We start from the raw sequence: 23362 nt of genomic DNA, 5'->3' as shown, positions 1-23362 counted from the left end.
AGACAAATAATAAAATAGAACATTAAAATCGAGATGTGACTCGCTGCATTGCGCGAGTACTCTTCTAGTATTAAAAACCGACCTGGATGAGAGAACATTAATAATTTTAACCTTATTGATAATTTATGTTAGATAATTTAATTGAATATTAAATATAATATATATATATATATATATATATATATATATATATATATATATATTTGATATGATCATGAAAGTTTGATTGATAATATATTTGTTTATTTAAGTGAAAAAAAAATTGTAAAAATACAAGGACGTTTTTGTTTGTTTTGCGTAATGCTTACTGAAAAATGGAAAATAGACTTAAACAAGAGTTATAAGTGTATGTAATTGTGACGTAATGAAAGTTAAGATTGGATTCCGGTGAGAAGATAAGTTATAGTGAAAAACATAAGAAGAGATCTGTACATTTGAATCAATTCTAATTGAATGTCAATACTAACATGGTGCATCGAGATGTATCAAACCAATGCTCTTCTAAAACACAATTCATAGGTGGACATGAGATTAAAAGGGTTCAGATATTTTCTTACGTTTCTCACCATAACTTCCCTTCTCATATGATCATTCGTCTTGAAAGTTAATTCGGTTCATATTTTGTTGTTCTATCTGATTTTAAAACAATAATGATTTATATTTAATACATAGATATTGTATTTTTAAAATTTGTATAGATATAATAAGAAATACGATTATGTTTTTATTTTTTTGGTATATATTTTTTAATAAGTTGATTTAGAAGGTGTTTAGAATTGTTTATTTGAAACAACTTATGTTTTTCTATAAAAGCACTTATCAACTTATTACAAGTTAGAAAGGTTTAACTTCTTCAAAAAAAACTCTTTATTACCGGTTTGACACATGTATAAGTTGTTTATTCAAACACTTAAAAATGTTTATTAACAATATCACACCAAAATAAATCAATAAGTTGTTTTTATAAACAACTCAGAACTCCCCAGAATTACAAATTAAAACCCAAATGAAAAGAACCATGTATTTGGACCCCAGAATTTCGTACACAAGCATTTCGCCTTTCATGTGGTCTAAAGCTCTTAGAGACGTGGAGAATTTAAGACGAACAACAAAAAAGTGATGTGTTTGCTTCCAATAGTAGTTGGATTTCGGTTTCTCAAAGTATAATCATCAAGAAAAAGGACTGTTCAGTTCAGGAGAAGGAATGGCGTTGCAATTCAGCAGTGCCTGTAACTTTGCTTTGAGCCAGAAAAGGGTTGAGAGAATCAGGGCAGTTGCTTCGAACGATTTTATTAAGGTGAAAACCGAGGAAGATAAGCTTGTGAAGTTGGGTGGTTCTGATTTGAAGCTCACAAAGCTCGGGATTGGAGCTTGGTCATGGGGCGACACCAGTTACTGGAACAATTTTGAATGGGATGGTAAGTATGATTAAATTTTAAAGAGTTAGCCCACCAGGTGTTTGTTAAAATTCCTCTGAACTCAACTTTTTTAAGCTAATATGTTATGTTATCGATTGCTTTTTCTAATCAGAGGTGGGAGTTGGATTTGGTAGAGAATCAGCTTAGTTCTTTGTGAATTATTTGAAGATTTATTGGCACTAGCATATGTGGCGCTTGTTTTTCCTATCCATGTCATGTTATTCTGCAATTATATCTTACACCATGACCAATGGTGAACAAATTATTGAAAACCCCATGTATAACCACATCTTTTCTATGAGAATTAGTGTACTTGTATATAAAAAGGATCATTGAATTTTCAATGTGTTTGACTGCCCCATCCGGGTCATTGTTGGATTGAGTCCAGTTTGAATGTTGTTTTCGGGATGATGGCAGATAGGAAGATGAAAGCTTGTAAGAACGCATTTGATGCTAGTATTGATAGTGGTATAACTTGGTTTGATACTGCTGAGGTTTATGGCTCAAGGGTGAGAATAAGTGCATTACTTTTCTCCTTTCTGTTTCATGTAAATAAAAATCCATGCCATTAAAACCTCAATTACCTGTGTTTTCAGTTCTCATTTGGTGCAATAAATTCTGAGACGCTGCTGGGAAGGTAATCTATCTGAGTAATAGTCATCATTCTTTAGCATTCATTCTCTTTGGCTAAAAAAAATGCTCTAATTTTCCTGATTCCCAACGATTTCATCATATAGAAAGAATTTGGAAGCAAGTCCACTAGTAAATACTAAAAATGAAGTTGCCTTGTTGCTGACAACCAAACAAAAGACGCAAAATCCCTCACTATGCTTAGAGATTTACATGGTTTACCTAGTAGCACTACACCCATGGAGTAACCGCTAAGAAGCTTACAATATATGGAGAAAGCAACATAGCAAATGTAGAACCTACCCTTTAAAACAGATGGAGTAATATAGACACTAATACATATATAATCCTACTAGTTTTCTAACTCCTATAGAATCCCATTTCTTGAAGATGTAGGGCTCTGGAACTGGTAGATTTTCCATTTGGATTATGATTTCAATGTGAATTTAGTTTACTTTAGTTCTATTTAAGGCAATTCGCGTACATTTTGGTCCATTTAGGTTAGTTTAATTCAGATTAGGTTCATCTAGGTCTTACCTCTGTTAGGTCGATTTAGCTATGTTAGGTTCATTATTTAGGTCGATTTAGCAATGTTAGGTTCATTATTATATGAGTTTAGGTCCATCATTGTCGACATGCATCCTATACGTGAAGTTTGGTCAATTTAGGTCATGTAGATCCCTTTCAGATCATTTGATCCAGTTATATCTATTTAGATGTGTTATTCAAGTTCGTTTTGTTGAAATAAGGTATGTTTTAAATTCATTTAATTCCATTTAGGTCCAATTATTTCACTTCCATTTAGATCAATATGTGTCCATTTAGGTTTATATTAGTCCATCTTTGTGGTCAGTTTAGATCTACTTTAGGAACACTTTCTTGTATAGAATCCTGCAATATGCACTACTGTACAAGCATGTTTACTAATGTGGTGAGAAGAGAAGATAGTCTCGTATTCACTCCCATTTTATCTGCCAAAGATTTATCAAGGAACGGAAGAAAAAGCATCCAGAAGATGAGATAGCTGTTGCAACTAAATTTGCTGCATTGCCATGGAGGCTTGGGCGCCAAAGCGTCCTCTCGGCCCTTAAGGATTCATTGAGTCGACTCGAGCTTGATTCAGTGGAACTCTATCAACTCCACTGGTGTGTCCTCTAGTCTCACTGCCTGTTTTCATGTTGGTTTTAGAGTAATCAACTGATTTTTTGCTATGTACTTTCAGGCCAGGAATTTATGGAAACGAAGGTACGTGGTTGCATTAACGTATGACTCCTTGCATCCCGACACTTTCCTGTTCACAACATGCTGGTTTATGCATCAGATGTCTTCTATCTGTTACCAAAAAGCAAACTTTAATACCATATTTAAAGAAATTATAAATGAAATCTATAAAACGGAATGGGACAACCCTTTCAGGATATATTGATGGTCTTGGAGATGCTGTGGAGCAAGGGCTGGTGAAGGCTGTTGGAGTCTCCAACTACAGCGGTGGGTGTTCCATCTTTTTTCTCGTTAAAACCATGAGATACAATCCTAGGGTGTAGCCTTGTTGGTTCCAGGATGGTATACGTGCACAAACATTCAAAGGTTCGAGTCTGGCAACCACAATGTGGGAGTTACAATTCCTTTGGGGATCGGGCTCCTTGTGGGCACTGGGCTGGGCTCTCAAGCCAGCCATCTAGTGGCCCATTGTCTACTTGATTTGCTTCCACATGATGCTCAGGCCAAGCAGTGTGTGCCGGCTAAAAGTTACAAACCCTTTTGCACAAACTGTGACATACAGATGTTTGACGCTTTTCCAGTGACTTTCTTGTTTTAGAAGAGCGACTTCGTGTGGCTTATAAGCAGCTAAAGAAGCGAGGTATCCCCTTGGCTTCAAACCAAGTCAATTACAGTCTCATTTATAGGATACCCGAGGAGAATGGTGTGAAGGCCACGTGCGACGAACTTGGCATCTCTTTAATAGCATATTCACCCATCGCTCAAGGTTCGACTAGTAGTTTTGTATTTTTTTTTTCTTACAAACCTGAACCTTACATTGTCTTGATAAATAAAAAAGAACTGACCAATTGTGAAAATATATGTGGGACCCTTTAGATTACCCTAAAAGTTAGTCTTTGAAAAGAGAACAGGGGTTCCAACATATATCGAGGAGAAATGGTCCAAGTTAAACTGATGTGGGACAGTTTAACACAAATATAACTTACCTCTCCATAATTTCAACTCTTCCAGGTGTTTTGACCGGAAAGTATACACCACAGAACATCCCTACAGGACCTCGAGGAAATATTTACACTTCCAAGTTCCTAACTGAGGTAAGACCGCAAAGGCGCAATACTAGGCAAAACTTTACATGTTCATAATTACTCTTACATTGACTTGTTTCTCTGCAGCTGCAACCTCTTATTAACAGGATCAAAGAGATTGGACAGAATTACGACAAAACTCCAACACAGGTACATTTCATACATTCAAGACATCAGGCACAATGAGCCTTGACCACACCCCACGACGAACCATAGGGTTTGTTTGGTAGGGCATATGGGACTGGAGTGGACAGGTGAGAATGATGTAGGTTCGGTTGAAAAAATGATGAAAAGGTTCCAGGGTTTTAATTTGACATGGGTTGTTTAGTAATTTATTAATCTTTGTCTCATCTCCCAAAAATTTTGTTCCAATTATTTTGACGGTACAAAAAATGCATTTTTGTCCCACTATGCATTTTTGCACCAGTGGAGTGAATAAAAGGATCTATGGAGTATATTCCTTTGAAGTAGTTAGTGCTCTAATTGAGTGAGCCGTAGATCATAAATGATGGGCGTAGCTTAGTTTAGCTGATCTCCTTATGTCAAACATGGGACAAGTTTTTGTGATGTCTCATCCTATCTAGTGTACCAAGCACACCCATAGAAAATGTAGACATACTAAAACCAAACCAAATCAAATGAGCTTAGTATATCCCATCTAAAGAATGATTTGGTTCGGTATATCTCATCTAAAGATGGGTCTAGGAGGGGTTGGGTGCATGCGGCTCTGATATTTGTTCCAAAAAATAGAGCAGTTATTTTCATGAACATAGGCATTCTAAGATGTATATATTTCTGATATGGTGCAGGTGGCTCTCAACTGGCTAATAGCTCAAGACAATGTGATCCCAATTCCAGGAGCCAAAAATGCAGAACAAGCGAAAGAGTTTGGTGGGGCGTTGGGTTGGAGACTAACTAGCGACGAGGTTAACGAGCTTCGTGCATTGGCTTCAAAATCAAAACCCACGATGGGTTTTCCCGTTGAAAAAATGTAAACTAACAATGCCCATTTCATGTTTGTCGAAATACGTTAAATATATGTATATGCAATAGGTTCAGCAGTGCGTTAACTCGATCATATTTTCGGTAAAATCATAATACAAGAAACAGATTGGGACATAAGACAACATATACCAAGAATCTCCACTCAATCACTATATATATGATACATGAATGTGCATAAGACAATCTCAAAGGGTTTACACAATATTTCTATCTTCATCAATAAAAAGAAGAGAAAAGAAAACCATAAAAGAATCCGAAAAATTGACGAAAAGAATTTGAATGTAATCATTATTCCGTACCTCGATTGCAAATAATGAACAATGCAGACCACTACTCCTAATTATCTTGTACACGTTTTTGGCCCGAGAAAAGTTGTGACTAGCTACAAGATGGACGGCCTCCAGTTCTCGAGCAAAATATGAGGATTTTTTTATATGAGACCAGAATAGGGATTATAGGATTGAACTGGCACACCTGAGCCATAAGGGTGGGGGGTAGCCCCATATGGATTGGCAAAGGGGTTTGAACTTTGTTGTGGCAATGGTGGAGCCATCATCATCATTTGTTGTTGCTGCTGCTGGAACAAGAAAGCTTGCTGTTGCTGAGCCATGGCTGCCATTTGTATGTTTTGTGGTGCGGCTATGGCGTTGGAAGCGTAGAATGGGTCTGGTGCCATCTGTGATGGCATCATGGCTCCACCCATCCGGTTTTGTTCCCATGGGTTGTAGCTAACATTCTGGTTGGTTCTTCTGATTGCATCGTCGTATAGGCTGTCAAGTGTGAGTTTGTCCAGCCCTCCCGCCTAATTTTCATCCCCCAAAAAAAAACAAAAACCCAAAAATTAGTAGAAAAAAAACAACTAATTGGTGAAGGTTTCAGACATTTACAAGGCATCCTGTGAAAATTACAACTTGCATGCAGCACAAGCTGCTCATGAGTCATGACAGTTCATGAAAAACCAAACCAACACAGTGTATCTCACCAGAGACGGACCCATAATTTTTTTTAAACGGTGGCACCATTTGACCATAAGGAAAAAAATATCGAATTTTTTTTTTCAAACGGTGACACCGTTTGACTATAAGAAACAAATATACATAAAAAAAATTCAAACGGTGGCACCGTTTGACTATAAGAAACAAATATACAGAATTTTTTTCAAATGGTAGCACCGTTTGACTAAAAAAATGACACTAACATGATTCGTACTTGGGTGTGAGGTGGAATAAAAGCCTTGCAAACCAACTTTACCAAATAAAACTTGTTCTCATTGTAGTTTCAAAATACATACGGTGGCACACAACAAATTAATACGGTTGCACCATTAACGAAACCTAAATTTTTTACCCTTCGGCGGAGAAACGATACTGTGGCACGTGCCACCCATGGCACCTAACTAGGTCCGCCCATGTATCTCACTCGAAAGTAGAGTCAGTAGGGGTAGGAAATAGGTAGACAAGTCCTCTACCCAAACCAAATGAGACCACACTGGCCCAGTATATCCCACTTAAAATAGGGTCTGGTAGGGGTGAGGATGTCCTCTACCCCAAAGAGTAGAACGGTTATTTCCATAAAGACCCTCGAATTGTCCAAGCCTATGCAATCACTTGAGCCACTTAATGGTGATTGATAATTTACAATTCCCTCCATGATGACCTAAAATAAATGCAGCTTTTCCCTCTTTGGTAAATCTTAGATAGAAAATTACCTCTTTAATCATTAGTAGTCATTACAAGATATTGATGTCGCTAATTATGGTCCACAAAGTTCATCTATCTTGTTTTATTGAGAGGTGTTTTAGATATTTGACTAATAGTCGAGAAACTATGTGTCTGGTCAAACATTGTGTCATTGTACTAGAAAAAGCAAAGCAGAGCTATAACCATACCAGTTTGCTTGCAGATGTGGCACTCCCGTTAGAGCTTGGTGCAGTTACAAGGGCCAACTCCCATCCTGAGGTTCCGTTAACTGAAGTTATGGGAGTTGAAGCTGGTGGGTCAACTGTAAATTGCAATGGTCATCAAGAATAAGTTAGCAAGATAAAGTGTTTTGCAGATAACCATTTGTTATACTGGCAATTGGCCATTGGCAACCATAAGCTAAGCTTATTTTTTGCACTTATTATAAGAGCCTGTTTGGTTAGCCATAAGTTAGCTTTTACACTAGTTTTTTGAAAGCTACTTCAAGGAGTGTTTCAATAAGCTCTACGCGCTTTTCCAACTTTTTCAGATTTCACGTCCTTTTAGGTCATTTTACATTGTCAACTAGTTTATCAGCCAACAACTAGCTTTTCAGTTTCAGCTCACAGTTAGCTTATCAGCAACAGCTAGCTTATGAGCTAGTTTGCCAAACATGTTGTATATATTTATGTCATGTTTCTCCATCAATGGTTCTATATGAGACCCACTATCACATTTTTGTATCTTCTCGCATCATATAAATGCGAAACAAAATGAAAATATGAAACTTGGAAACAGACATGTTTACATACCAACAGGCACAATGGCCAAAGCCATGGAATTCTTCTCGTCAAATTCAGCGGCTTCTGTAACCGGATCATCCAAACTCTAGCGAAATGAAATCAAAAGTCATTCAGCAAGGATCCATGCATATTATCACTATGAAATCACAACATCCAGCCAGGATCCAATAGTTGGGATTTCTAGGTCTCAACAAAATTGCAATATTTTCCATTTTCTATTTTGGGAAGTTGCAATTACCTATTTGCTGAATGTCATTGTTACTAGAAAAACTAATACTGATTTTGGTCCATGAGATCCCTTATTATATCATTTTAGAAGGGTGTCTTACACATTTTACATACTCAAAACACTTGGTAAAACTGTCTGGTCAAACATCAACAGAGGGAGTATTGTAAAATAAGAAATACTATCTGAATTACCAGTAAATCTGGTGGTGGTTCAGAAATGGGAGTTTCCACTTGAGCTGGTTCAGGCACAGGCTCAGCCAGAGGTGGTGATTGTGAGCGTTTCTCTGGAACCTCTGCTTCTTTCTTGTATTCTATGGCTAAAATTCCTTTCGGTTTGTCATCAACTGCCTGCTTTGTTGACAATGTACAATTTAGCAGAATTTTCAAATTTGAAGATTCAGGAACAGGTAGAGAGAAATCCTACCAGATCTTTACGAACAGTAGAAGCACGAGGAGCTTCTTTCACATATTCTTCCATGGTTTGTAGAAATGAAGACGGAGGCTTCAATAATGGGTAATTGGAAAAAAATTAGGCAGTGTCAAAAGCATATCACAAAGAAATTTGAAAACCTTACAAGCAGACCATCATACCTGCTCGATCTTAATGAACCTTTCGCCACGTCCAACGTCAAAGTTTTTACATATCTCATAAAATTCAGACAATCTCTCGGCCTGCAAACGTGTATATAGAATCGCATAACCTATCTGCCATTTGATACAAACTTCAAAGGGTGTATAAAAAATTTCCAGAATATTACCTGCTGCCCAGCCCTCCTATATATATCCAGGGCCTTAAGAGCATCATGCCGTTGCATCTCAAAGAACTGTTCCACAGCAAAGTTCAATTATTAGAACTTGCTCATCAACATTCAAAGAACTCCAGATTCAGTAGCTAAGATTAAGGCTTACCTTGTCTACCAAATTCACTGAACCGTCACTAATTGCGTTGTAGATTTTGATACTTTCAGAGGCAACCTGAAGAAGCAGGAAGACATAGTAATACATGAACATGTCAAAGAGACAAATTCAAAGATGTGGTGGGTATATTGCCAGCAGCCACTACTAACCATAGAAAGTGCCAGCTGAATCACAAAGTTATGAACTGCTGCTCCTTGTGGCTGCATAGTACAGAAAATGAGGTTCAAATCTTATTATGATATGCTCAATGCAAGCAACAATAGATCACCGAACCCAACACTTGCATTAGAAAGCACCAAACTTTATGGTTTAGAACTACCCAAACTAAATAAGAATTTGAGACTATACCTGACAGCCTAAAACGCGAAATAAAAGTTGCTGCAGAGCTGGTAGTTGTTCAAGCAGCTCAGGAGTGTCAAGATCTTTTGTTCTCTGCATGATAATTTGTAACAGAGATGGTTAAAAATCAGGAAAATGTCCTCTAATTATATCTTGGTGGTCCAATTTTTAGCTGGAGCAGCCAAAGACATCATTCTTGACTTGGATCAGTACTTAATTTAATTTGATCAGAAAGAGACATAACCCAAATATTACAGAAACACCACTCCAACAATCATCTTACCGGGCGGTCTGTTTCAACGTCATATTTCAAGACTCGGAAGCACTCCAACCTCTCTTCCAAATATAGTGCATAGGTCCTAACCCAGCCAGAATAATCCCATGCTGAACAGAAAATCACAATATATTTTGTCAAGAATTTTATCGAACCATAGAGTTTGATTCATGACTACAAACATTTCAAGGTACCATTTGGACTAGAATCATCTTTGAAGTAAGACAAATTGAGCACATGGTTTCTACTCCTTCCATAGTTGAGAAGTTCCTCTTGAAATGTGGGATCCACCTCCCTCAAGGCCCGATGAATAACAATTAAAGTTTTCAAAGCAACCTGAATTAGAACAATATTCAAGTCAATGTCCACATGTACAACAACAGATAACAAATTTAACCATATGAGACTCAAAGAGGATCAACCCTATGGAAGCAGAATTATTATAGAACACTAAGCAATAGTCAACGAGGGTATGTCCATCTCTGGCAGCATCAAGCAATTTCAGATCATGATTCCCGTGGAAAATTTGAGAAATAAAAAGAAGCTAACGACATTTTGGTGCAAAGATGATCAGCCTTTTTATTTCTATTTAGAGGATTTGCTGACAAAATACTTCCTCAATCCTTTGCATTCCCTACTTTTGAGGGACGGTTTGGCTGGATTTAATCAGCTAACCATCCCTCTTAATGGTTCCTTCATAAGTATGAGAATTTGGGGAGTGGGAGTGCTACCCTTTATACCACCATATAAATATTGCAAGGGTAAAGTAGCAACAATACGCCCTTCTAAAATTCTTCCAAACTTAATAACAATTAAGCAGAAAGAAATTTTATCATATATCTTAAAATCAAAAATACAAGAAAGGATTGTTGCAATAGTTTACATGTATGTCTTGCTTTTTAAAGAATTAAAAGGGTATCTTATTACTAGCTAACGTAAAACAAACTATCATGCTATCTCGGCTAGAATGGATAGTATTTAATATATACTACCAAGTGAATATTAACTACTCTTTGAAATTAATGTACTTTATTCTTGAACATATAAGCTTTCTAAACATAATATCAACAAAACGAACAAAGTTATAAATTTATCAGTTTTCTAATAATATAATTAAGATATTTAAGCACGCGACTATAATTAGGTATGACAGCTGGTGCTTAATTGAACAAGGATATAACACCAAGTATAGAAAGTGACATGGATCTTTATTAAAAATTTCTATTTTAATAATATGTTGTGGATTCATAACATAATCTATCAGAACTTTGAAAAGCAAAGATATTTTATTATCATAAAATCACACTAAAAAGTTAATGGAAGGAAAACATACTGCCCAATTATGTGTCTTCGACAATCTTCTTGCAAGAGCATGTATGCAATAAGCGACATCAGCTCGAGGTCTTGTAGCTGAAATAGCTGCAAATATAGCTGCAACAAGGAAAAGCATCAGCTCTCCCTTGTATATATAGAGTACAAATACTGTTGTGATGCCTTCAATTCTAACTTAAACAATAAGTCCCTACTTAGTTGTAGAGATTTACTCTCCCATTAGCTGTGAAGCGAAGCTCCCTTCAAAGCAGTGGGGATCTTTAAAGGTCTACATTATTTCTGGCATAAAATACTTAAGATTATCTTAATCCAGCTACAAGGAATTTTTATGTTTAAATCAGAAACTTGGCAGGATTATATATGTTCAAATCATAATCATGTTAGTTCTCTCTTTCATGTTCTTTCCTCCAGATAGGGTATATTTATCTTCCTCTAACCATGGACCTAGCACTATTGAATAAACCAGTAAAATTGTGTTCTACGAGTGAGTGTGATTGGTCTCCCAACATATGCATCATGGTTGAAGAACACGAAAGTACAAAAGGGTACGGAGTATCCATAGGAAAACTAGCCAATTCCACCACAAGAGAATATGGAGTACCCACCACGTATATGCTTTTCTTTTGCCGGGCGCTCAACATGGTTCGTAGCCTTCACAATATTTATATCCAATTCCTACGGAATCCATACCAACAAAGAAAATTAAAGACAATCATATTGCATGAACAATCGTAAATTCTTAAGTAGATTCCAAATATTTGCCTACCTTGTAGTCACTACTAACTTTAGCTATATTGACAGTCGTACTGTCCTTAATTGCTCCAAGAGCTTTTCGTAAACTGTTTTGAGTTCCCCCACCCGACATTCTTCAATGCGGAAATCTACACTGAGCTACATTATTAAGCAATCAATAAGGGAATAAATTTAGGAAGACCAGCTTAAAAACACCTCATCATTGATTCATTTTAGCAACATCAACCCTAGTCTAATCAACATTATTGAAACCTATTTCTGCCTTCAATCTCAAGCATCAAGACTAGTAACAATCAAAAAACAATCATTTATACAAGTAGATCATACAGCTCAACTCAATAGCATAAATGCTTATACAATAAAAAACAAATCAAACGTACACACCTCCCTCCTGATTCTCTAAAGATATCAATCATCATGAAAACAAACTTCGAAATTTTGCTAACCAAATAAAAGTTCTTAAGAGATCCTGAAAACTACTATAGCAGATTATATACGTAAAGGATCGTTAAGAAAACCTAAATTATACACATACGACTGAAAAAGGGATAACCAAACACTTAATACGAACAGAGACAATTATACACACCCTGTATCTATTTTATAAGGTTGAAGAAACAAAATAACAAATCAAAAATTCAACAATTCAGGTCAAAACCAAAAACTAAAACCGGAAACCCATCAACTAAATTCATAATCATACACACCCTGTATCTAATTCACGGAATTGAAAAGAACAAACCAACGATGAGCTCCGTGACACAAAATTTGCTGTTTTTAGCTAGAAATACAGAATTTAGATGGATCATAAGGCAGAAATCGACTCACCCGAATGCTTTTCTAGAAAGAGAAAGTGAAGAGGGAGACGGAGAGAGACAGAGAGGCGTCTGGTGTGTGTGTGTGTGTCTGCACCAGGAAAGGTCTACAAAAACACAAAAATGGAAATGGAAATTCGTATTTGGTTGGCCGTCGGCGTCAATATTCCATACATATTAAAAAACATTTAAGACTACATCACAATGTAGTCCCTATTATTATCGAAAATGTTGGATCGGATCCCAAAACGAATTATTTACAAATACAGGTATTTTTTTGGCAAAATAAGGGGTGTTTGGGACTGTTTATTTGAAATAACTTGTGTTTTTTTATAAAAGTGTTTATTAATTTATATGATGGCAAACCATAGTTTTATAAAAAGTGTTTAGATTAACCTATCACAATACCACACCGAATAAGTTGACCTTTTTTCCTTATACAAACACTAGAAACTTTTTGTTACCGGTGTCACATTGAAATAAGTTAATAATTGGTTTTTTGAAACCTTCAACAAAATCAACCTATTTTACTCTTGGTTTTGTCAACATATTTGAAAACTCAAAGAAGAGTGTTTATGATTATGATATTTTGGATATAAGAAAGAGAAACCATGCTCGAAAGAGCAATTATAAATGTACAGATTCATTACAAAGTAAGTTTTGGTTCTTCAGAACTCCAATAAAATAAAAACCAATAACCCAATTCAAATGACGCTGATGAATTCCACTGGAGAAGATCATCGCGTTTGACTCATTAATGGAGTGGGTGGTGAAAATCTTGATAACAGGTGAAGAACAAAACCAATTTGGGATGGAAGGCTTATAACTGGGTGTTCAACATAAACTTCTAAGTAATTAATTAAAAAGACTAAAATACCCTTAATTTAACGAAACTAAACTTAGTAGAGTTAGGTTGAGGGACCTAATTAGTAAGAAAAGTAAAACCATAATGACCATTGTTGTAATTATTTTGTTTGAAGGATCGAATCTATTATTTTCATATAACTATGGTGACGAAATCTGTAATTTACTCAATGTATAATTATTAGTTAAATATTTAATATATGAAGTTATAAAATTATAACTCCATTATTTGAACCCCTTTTTGTAAGAGTAAACTACAATTTAGGTCCTTGTGGTTTATACCCAACTACGAAAGTCGTTCCTAGACTTCAAAAATAGAATAAGCATCCTTGTAGTTTACATTTTGCTTTGGAAAAGTTGTCGTTGGTCGCTAACTGCGTCAAAATTGTCAATTAAGTAAGAGGTATTTATGTCTTTTTACTTATTTTCATCTTTTTTATTTTGTCTTTACTCAAATCAAATGACCAAAATTGTAGTTTACTTTCTTACTTAACTGTTTTTTTCTCTTTATATATAACCATCCACACACATACAAACACAATCAAAATATATATATATATATATATATATATATATATATAGTGTGTGTGTGACCATAGGTTCATTTGAGAAGTAGTAATTATATTTGAGAAGTAGATAAGTGATCCTAGCCTTCACCTGGTCAAGATTTGTTGTTTTGACTGTGAAGTAACGAATAATCTCTCACATGGTATGTGAAAGATAGAGGGGTGATTTTGTAACTTTTACAAATAGGTGGTAAAACAAGTGCATGTGTGAACCTGTGTTATTCCCATATGAACTATATGTTCATATGTAGACTCGTGGAATTCACATATGAACTCGTTAATGGATTCATGTATGAATCTGTGTGATTTACATATGAACTAGTTAATTGATTCACATATGAACTAATTAATTTGTTCACATATGAACTAATTAGTTTGTTCACATATGAACTAATTAAATGATTCAGATATGAACTAATTAATTGATTCACATATGCACTTATGGGTTTACATATGCATTTGTTTTTGTAGGAGTTACGAACCTACCCTCTATTTTTCCCTTGACCATTCAAAGCCGCAATTCTTGACCAATCTTGACCGTAGGACTATAATCACTTATTTACTTCTCAAATACTTATCACTTCCCAAATGAACCTCTCCTCATGTTTGTGTGTGTAAATATATATAATCACACACAAGGCCAAGAATCATGTGAGAAGAGAAGTTTTGATGGGAAACATAAGAAAAGATTTGAACCTCTAATTACTTTTTAATCTCATGTGCACCCATGAATTGTGCTTTAGAATGTAATTAATCTGGTGCATCTCGGTGCACCTTATTAGCGTTGATGTTCAGTTAGGGATTGATCCAAGAGTGGAGATCTCTTATGTTCTGACCATAACTTCCCTTTTCACCAAAACTCAACCCTCACACACACAATACGTGTATATTATATATATATATATATATATATTATACATGTTGGAATGAGCAGAGAGGAAGATGGTACTTTTGATATATGTAAAGAACATCGTCCATGTGGGTGTATTGTGGTGTTTTTGACGATGAAGTAGTATACGTTTTCAATCTCTAAATATTTAACCCTCCATTAGACAATAGATTTGGTTTTGAGAACAAGGGTTTGATTCTTGTTATTCACATACTTTCTTACAAATATGTCTAGATTTTAGGTTCTTGTCACAACTTATATACCATCAATATAGTTATTTGCCATATAACGTAATATAAATACAAATACAAATATAAATGTAAACTATAATTTTGGTCCCTATGGTTTAAAAAAATACAAACAACATCCCTCAATGAATCAAAAAGGTAAAAAATATGAAATGCCCTTCAATTGACAGAGTCTTGACCAACAGAGTTAGACACAAGAATTATTTCCAAAGCAAAATATGAATTACATGAACTCGGTCTATACTTGTTAAAGTTTAAGAACAACTTTCATAATTAGGTGTAAACCACTGGGACCAAAATTGTAGTTTACTCTCTTTTCTATTATTTTCCTAACATATACTTAGGGACCGTTTACTAAACGCTTACTTGGTAAGCGCTTACCGAATAAATTTTTTTATCTGATGAACATGACAAAGACCAAGAATCTTACCGGGTAAGAGCGATGAGAAGGATGAAGAGTCTTACCCGATAAGTGAAGATTACGACTCTTACCCAGGTAAATGCTTACCCGGTAAATTGTTGCATTCAATACGTTTCGATGTACTGAAATCTTATTCATCAAAATAAATTATAGTGTTGACTTCTATAGGTAAGCACTTACCGGGTAAGTATTTAGGTAAACAGTCCCTTATCATTATTCCATTTAATCCAAAGAAAAATAATAATAATAACATAAACATTTCATAGTTGATGTAAACAAATACAAGTCAAAATATAAACAATGCTGTATTATTTGTTATTGTTGTTGTTTTCATTTTATTGTTAAAATAAAAAACATGTGCATTTTCTTATACACAAAAATCACTTTCAAACATGCAAACCAAAGTTTTTTTTTTGTACATTTTAATAGAATATAACGTAGTTATAACACGTCATAATTATCTTTATCATATCATTTATTTATGTTATGTTATTATGATAAAATTCATGCTAATAATTTACCTTTCTCACATTTTTTTCATTAACCTGGATATTTAATCTGTTATGCGAGCCGACTAATTCTAGAGTGATCATCTGTTTTGCAGGTACCTTGGAGTCACCGTATTTGAACCTCCGTAGCCACATGGAGATTTTTATTTTTCCTTAAATTTAAACTTAAGACCTCCAAACATTTTAGACATTTGGAGCCCAAAATCAAACCAATCAAACACCACTCTTTTTGCATCATCAATGAATTCCAATCTTCTTAAAAATTTAATGTTTTCAAATCTCACAAAAAAGTAATGTATTCAAAACTTTGGTTTTTTTTTATAATTTATATTTATATAATTTAATTAAACTTAAATACTAAATAACATAACTAGTATGATTATATAGTATTTAGAGTAAAGTATGAATTTGGTCCCTATGGTTTGTCAAAAATAACACTTTTCATCTTAACATTTTTGAAATTACACGATGACCATCATAGTTTGCAAATCGTTTTGATTTGGTCTCTTTCTCTAACAATTTAATGAGGAGTACTTCTATATTTTTATCCCCTTTTTTTCGTTTAATCAATCAAAAACCACATGAACCAAATCATAAAATCGATTTTGATAGATTAAAAGATAAAAAAAAATCGATAAAAGTATGAAAACGTCCCTTGTTTAATGGAATTTTAACAACCGTTAGAAAGAAAGACTATCACTTACTTACCGGGTAAGATTTTATTCACTAAAATGCATCGTATGCAACAATTTATTCCGGTAAGCGTTAACCATGGTAAGAGTCATCGTCCTCACTTACCGGGTAAGACTCTCGATTTCTTGTCTTCGTTCTTACCGGGTAAGATTTTTAGTCTTTGCCATATTCATCCAGTAAAGTAAAAGTGAATTGGTAAGCGCTTACTCGGGTAAGCATTTGGTAAACGCACCTGAATCCAAACATTCTTGCAAAAGTATAATAACCATCTCGCAACTTTAAAACTATAAGGACGAAAAGTGTTATTTTCGACAAACCACAAGGACCAAGCTTGTAGTTTACCGTTATAAAGAAACCTGTGATGATTAAAAAAATATGAAATATGAAAAAGGTAAATTAGAAAATTCCAAATCTGTATTCAATACGGAAAGAGTACGGTGGATCGACTACGGCAATAAATCAACCCCGTAGATATTACACATAAAATGCCAACCGTCGGATTAAAAATCAAGGACTCTGGCTTTTAGTGGGATCCACCCTGTCTTTAGATCTAGCGGTCAGAGACAGCTTTGCGGTGGATGCAAGAGACAGACAAAGTTTCTACCATTTGTTTCACTTTTGTACCTTTGAGAAATTAATATTGACAAAAATAGTCCCTAAACACTTTTCTTTGTGCCATTTTATTTAACTTTTTCACTCAAGAATAATCTTGATTCATAGTGACGATTTAGACAGAAATCATAACGTATAAATGTAGAGAAATATAAACAACTATTATACTAAAACCGAGAATGAACCCCCCATTATAGGGAACTGGTTACTAAAGATTGTGGCTACGGAGATTAAAATGCGGTGACTCCGGGCTATCTGCAAAGCAGGTGGTCGTCTTGGGATTAGTCGGCTTGCATAGCTGGTTGGATATCAGGTTAATAAAAAAAAGATTATGGGCAATTAACGGGTTTGTTACGAAAGTGCATACACCCACTAACCGACATCAATAAGTAGCATCCAAGGCAAATTCTACCAATTGTTGATAGGCATCAGCTGCCGCAAATATGCATCACCACCACTAATGACATTTATTGCCACCAATTGCGCATTCATCAATATGTTTCAAACACTGACGAATAACAACCAATCAACCACTTGACACTAAATCGTAAGTGTCAGTCTCTTAAATTTCCGCTAGGGGTTTGCCCCTATGACCATGCAGACCATGGAAGGGGGCACAACCCCCTTCACTGTCGCCATATGGTGGCATCCAACAATCCCGAGTTCTAATCAGTTTTATACGAGTATGAACTCCAAACCTCCTAATCCACATTATAACTTAACTATCAACTCATCATTCTCTTGTAAATCCAATTACACGATAGTTTTATTAAAATCACCAACATGTGTAAGAGAAACTAAAACACCCTCGTTTTACAAATGAAATTTTGTATTATAAAACGAAATATTGCAATAATAATTACCAGTACTGAATAAACAAGAGCAATAAAAACACGAACAATAATGTGTTAACAAATGATACGTTTCAAATGTGATGTGTGATATTTTCACCGTTACAATATTTGTTCCTTATAGAAAGAAATAAAGTGGATTATTTTTATTAGTGAAGCACGAGAAATAAAAGAGGAAGTTAATACTTTGAAGTTATGTGCATTAAAAGAAATTGGCGTAAACCATAAGAATGGTGTCCGGTTGGTTTGAGCTTGAGCTCAAAAGGTCAAAAATACCTGAAGGTCCCAGTTTTGAATTCAAGAAGCAATAAAAATTCTCTTATGATCATGGAGATTTAAATACGGTGATTTTATACTACCGGCAAAGTGAATGATCGTTCTGAGATTAGTCGACTCAGATAACAGATTAAATATCCAGGTTAATAAAAAAAAATGTAAATAAAGTTTGTGGCAATTATTACAAGTTTGGATGAAAAGAATGAAATAATGGTGGTTGGGCCCACTTCATGAATTATGAGGTTGACCTGCTAGCAGCACCAAATTATTTACATCAAATTGTCGGTGAGCCTAAGAAAGTTACATTTACTACCCCTCATAAATATAATATTCTTAAATTTGCCCCCTCAAACAAGTTGTCAATTCCAATTATTACTAAAAGACATCCGGGTATTTTTGCCAAATTTTTATGATTTATTGTGAGTTTGGTTTATACTTAGGAGTTGTCTATTTACCTTTTAATAGTTCCATTAAGAGATAACTTCTGAATCATTAATAGCTGAATCTTGTTTGATAAAAGAAAAACTGTCTCTGAATTCTAAAACCCTTTGAATGATTTTGTATCTTGGACATCTCTTAACCATTCAGCGCCCTAATTTTGTTGTAAATAATTACCAAATAATTATATTTCATTTTGCACTATATCATGAGAGCTTCTTAATCATTCTGCACCACACCATTCAACAACTATTAAATAACCCCTTAATTAGGTTAGTAATTTATTTATTTGTATTAAACAATATTCTTTGCTTATTTTTTAATTAATGATTAAAATATGAACCAAAAAAATTCTATTATTTTATGTTAACTATGTCTTAATAGAAAGAAAGAATATTTGTCTTTTATAGTCTATATTTTTGTTGTTGCTTTTAGCAATAAAAATAATAAAACATAACCTTTATTAATACCTTGTGAATTATTTTGAAAATAAATAAATTACCAGTGATCCTAATCAGTCTTATAACTAACTGGTATTTAAATACACTGATATAAATGATATTTTTTAACTTACTCAATAGCTGAAAAGTTAATAGAGGTCCTGAAACCAAACCATTGTAAAATGAATTATGATTAATGTTTTATAAATATTTACTCATAAAAATAAAAGTTTTTAACCATAAGGATGGTGCCTGATTGGTTTGAGCTTGACTTTAAATGTAAAAAAAAAAAAGTTTTATTAATTTAACTGCTTATTCATATGGACCACTAAAAATTTAATACGTGCTGACATCTATACCATTCTATTTTAATAATTTAAATATGATATATAAATCTGGGCGGAATTTAATAAATTTGTCATTTTATGGAAGACATGGACACTAATTTTTCATATTAAATTTGTGGATATTAATAGGGTAATCTTCGTTTTATGTCGAAATCAGGTCAAATTATGTATTGAGAATGTAAAATGTAAGAGGCCGTTTATCAAATGCTTAACGTATATACACTTTTTGGCAGAGTCACCTCCTTACTTATCTTATTGGTAACATTTTTGACCATCAGAATTGATTGTTGGTAAGCATTTTTTATCCGGTAAGCTTATTGGGTAAAAAATTTCTTACATACTTGCCGGGTAAAACTCTCGGTCCTTATGTTGCCTCTTACAGTGTACGATTCTTAGCCTTGCGATATTCACACAATAAAGTAAGTGACATCCGAAGCAGTTATCCAGTAAACATGTGATAAACACACTGAGTTTCAAGAAAACAAAATATACAATAAAATATTATTTGAAAATGTGATCATCAAAATTATTATGATACAAATTATCAAAGATAAATAAGAGAGTTGTTGCCGACAAAAGTTTAGAATACTGCATAATTAAACAATTATTTAGAAGTAAGAATAATTTGATGATATAAATATTAATCATTATTGAATATATATAATGTTGGGTTCATGTGAGATCAAAGGTTTTTTGTGGGACCCGTAAGACCAATTTATGTTCATTGATCAACTTTATAAGTTAATGATCTAATGATCTAAAGTCGTACGGTGACAATTTTGTGATTATTGAGAAGTCTCGTGACAATCTTGTGATTATGAATGTTCATATTGTAGATCTAATCCACGGGTTGATAATTGGTCTTACGGGTCTCACGAAAAACCCTTGATCTCACATGATCCCAAGTCTCAACCCTTGGATTAGATCTACAATATGAACATTCATAATAACATGATTGCCACAAGACTTCTCAATAATTATAAAATTGTCATCGTGCAACTTTAGACCATTAGATTATTAGTTTATAAAGTTGATCAATGTATATAAATTAGTTTTACGGATATCACGAAAAACTCTTGGTCTCACGTGAACCCAACCCGAAAGAAACTTTATATATATATAAAATTTAGAGTAAACATTTAGGAAGGAGTTCCACTAATTTACCTTTATCTTTTTCTATAAATGAAAGCAAAGGCAAAGGCAAGGCATCTTGTTTTATATTTATATTTATATTTATATAAAAGGCACTTTTAGGCCACATTGCTTTATTTTAATATTTACTCCATTTTTTTAATATATTTGTTAAAATATCGATATCATCAATTTGCTAATCGTTTTATGATTAAAAAAAAATTCAAAATATTTAAGTAAAAAATATATTTTTATTATTATATAAGACTCGTAATATACATCCTGAGCATAATTTTTCCAAACATTGTTTTATCTTTTTTACCGTCATTAGTTTTAAATATGATTTAAGTGATTTTTATTCTGATTACAGACTACAAACAGTAAATAAATAATGGAAATAGACAAGACAGATAATAATTGAAGCACCTAATTTTAGATGCTTTATAATGCTGTCTTTTTTAGAATCGAATCCAGTCAACATTGTTATTACTGATTTCGTGTTTTATACGTATATATATATATATATATATATATCACATGGCAATAAAAAGAAGAATTAAATAAATACTGTATGAAAACAACGTTGATAAATCTAATTGTTGTCACGTTTTCTCTAGCTTGGGCTTCGAGCCTCGTTTGAATTTTCAATAGCTTCAACTCTGGGCGCCTACGACCTGTTTTTACTCCCATCATCTTAGGAAAAGTCAGTCTAGGTTTTTGGTTTCACTTTGATCGCACTTTTTAGACGAATTCCATTATCATCGTTTGGTCTTGTTTCTTTGATATATGCCCTAGACTCCAACGCTGTTGCTCGGCCTTAATGGTAGTTGTCATTGCCGCCTATTCTTAATCTGAGTTTATTAACTTTCCCGACTTCTTTTGCCACCATTACAGTAAAAGTTAGTCAATCATTACCATCTTATATTCCAAATGTCGTTGTCGTCAACAATTTTATTCTTGTCCAGAAAGTACTTTTCCACCACCAATTGCTTAAACACCATACGTATTGAAGTCACATATTAATTACGCTTGAACATTTTCTTCTCGATATCCATTTCTTCCTCAAGTGTTCTTTTGGAAAATAATCTAATGAGATTCAACATAATCTCACATGATATCACAGTCAGTGTCTACCACTTTAGGGATTCGACACTCAAACAATTTGTGGGCTGCAGCTCCCTCTTGACACAGTATAAAATAATAACTTAACAATATTATTTGCAGTTCAAAAACAATTTTAACTGATTTTAGTACCACTATCTTAATGGGTACGGATAACTACGTACATAAATAATTACCCATTTTATTATCCAATACGACATAGTTTTAGCTTTGAATTATGATTGTATCTTGAATTGGATATTTATATTCATATAATTTGGTTAAAATAATGGGAAGTTGGAGACATAACTAACACACTTAATAAAGTAATAGTTTGGGTGGCCAAAAGAGGACCACCATCACATAATATCATATCATCACTTCCTTTTTGTACTTTGAATCTTTTGTATGTGCATGCAAATGTTGACATCACCTTTTAAATTTCATCACTATTTTATGTTTCTAAGAGTAAACTTCACTTTTCATCCCTAAAATTTAGTGATTTCTTTGAAAGTGAGACTTATACTTTAATAAATAACATTATATATATATATATATATATATATATATATGATATTTGTTGGGCTCATTCAAGGAAGAACTGAGTTGTTTGTGGTAACAGTGAGATCCAATCTCAACCACACAAATTAATAATCAATAGTTGAAAATAAAAGAAAAATTAATTACTGAAATTCCAAAAATAACTCTTCAATATTTAATGTGAGCATGTAAATAAGGGCAAAAGGGTTAAATTTTTTTAATTTAATGAGACTATCTTGAGCGCCCCAGAAAATTGTTAATCTTCTAAAATTACATTTCATCAAATCAAAATAAAAAAAACACAAAAGATCATGTTGGTTGTAGGAGAAGAGATGAAAAACAATTTATAGGTTTTGGTTGAACAATGTTACATTGTGTTAAAAAAATTGTGGTTTCATGTGCTACCCAAACCACTAAACCCATGGTGAGAATTCTTTGGTAGCAAACCATACAAGACAACCTCCAAACCACTAAACCCATGGTGAGAATTCTTTGGTAGCCTACAACCAAGAACTCATAAGTCATAAAGGCCTACAAATTCCAATAGTTACTATGTAAAACAAGGTGTTGCAATACCAATAGTGTATTAGGTAACAGAAGATGTTGTGTTACATTATGGTAAAAAAGATTATGATTTCATGTGCTACCCAAATGATTGTGATTTCATGTGGTAATTTAGGAATATAAAATCAAAATTAATTGAAAGTTTGAAACGTATGAAATTAATAAATAAATTTTTAATCTAAATTTAGAAATTTACCAACTTGCCCTTTTACATTAATTTAAAAATAATAATTAATATATTCAAATGATTGGTTGAGATTAAATCTCACGATTACCACAAACAAAACAGTTCTCATTTGATTAAACCCCTAATATTTGTTTCCAAAATAATTAAAATAGAAATACAGATTATCCTTCAAACATGTTAAAACC

General features: G+C 33.7%; 2 protein-coding genes across 9 annotated transcripts; one reads left to right on the top strand and one right to left on the bottom strand.

Moving 5' to 3' along the window:
- Nucleotides 1-1038: 1038 nt before the first annotated feature.
- Nucleotides 1039-5432, top strand: LOC112507833 (uncharacterized oxidoreductase At1g06690, chloroplastic). 4 transcript variants are annotated; one of them, XM_025112561.1, is made up of 10 exons: nt 1039-1418; nt 1836-1927; nt 2015-2055; nt 3029-3193; nt 3271-3293; nt 3486-3536; nt 3871-4035; nt 4281-4363; nt 4442-4504; nt 5164-5432. In XM_025112561.1, the coding sequence occupies exons 1-10, from the start codon at nt 1205-1207 to the stop codon at nt 5347-5349; spliced, it is 1083 nt and encodes a 360-aa protein (XP_024968329.1). In that variant the 5' UTR covers nt 1039-1204; the 3' UTR covers nt 5350-5432. The 4 variants fall into 4 exon arrangements, with proteins under 4 accessions (XP_024968329.1, XP_024968328.1, XP_024968327.1 ...); XM_025112560.1 differs by having other exon boundaries at nt 3868-4035; XM_025112559.1 differs by having other exon boundaries at nt 3465-3536.
- Nucleotides 5433-5473: 41 nt separating this feature from the next.
- On the bottom strand, nt 5474-12598 carry LOC112507832 (putative clathrin assembly protein At5g35200). 5 transcript variants are annotated; one of them, XM_025112553.1, is made up of 16 exons: nt 12514-12598; nt 11699-11823; nt 11538-11607; nt 10934-11031; nt 9795-9936; nt 9610-9710; nt 9336-9419; nt 9137-9187; nt 8979-9044; nt 8828-8893; nt 8661-8741; nt 8494-8571; nt 8262-8420; nt 7851-7926; nt 7248-7360; nt 5474-6161 (listed from the first exon to the last, which is right to left on the bottom strand). In XM_025112553.1, the coding sequence occupies exons 2-16, from the start codon at nt 11795-11797 to the stop codon at nt 5790-5792; spliced, it is 1656 nt and encodes a 551-aa protein (XP_024968321.1). In that variant the 5' UTR covers nt 11798-11823; nt 12514-12598; the 3' UTR covers nt 5474-5789. The 5 variants fall into 5 exon arrangements, with proteins under 5 accessions (XP_024968321.1, XP_024968325.1, XP_024968323.1 ...); XM_025112557.1 differs by having other exon boundaries at nt 8262-8417; XM_025112555.1 differs by having other exon boundaries at nt 11699-11813; nt 12514-12587.
- Nucleotides 12599-23362: the final 10764 nt, after the last annotated feature.

Source organism: Cynara cardunculus (assembly GCF_001531365.2).
Source record: "Cynara cardunculus var. scolymus isolate 2C chromosome LG 2, CcrdV1, whole genome shotgun sequence".
Classification (NCBI taxonomy): domain Eukaryota; kingdom Viridiplantae; phylum Streptophyta; class Magnoliopsida; order Asterales; family Asteraceae; genus Cynara; species Cynara cardunculus.
Note: the sequence above shows the minus strand (reverse complement) of the source record. Positions and strands in the feature narration are given on the sequence as shown.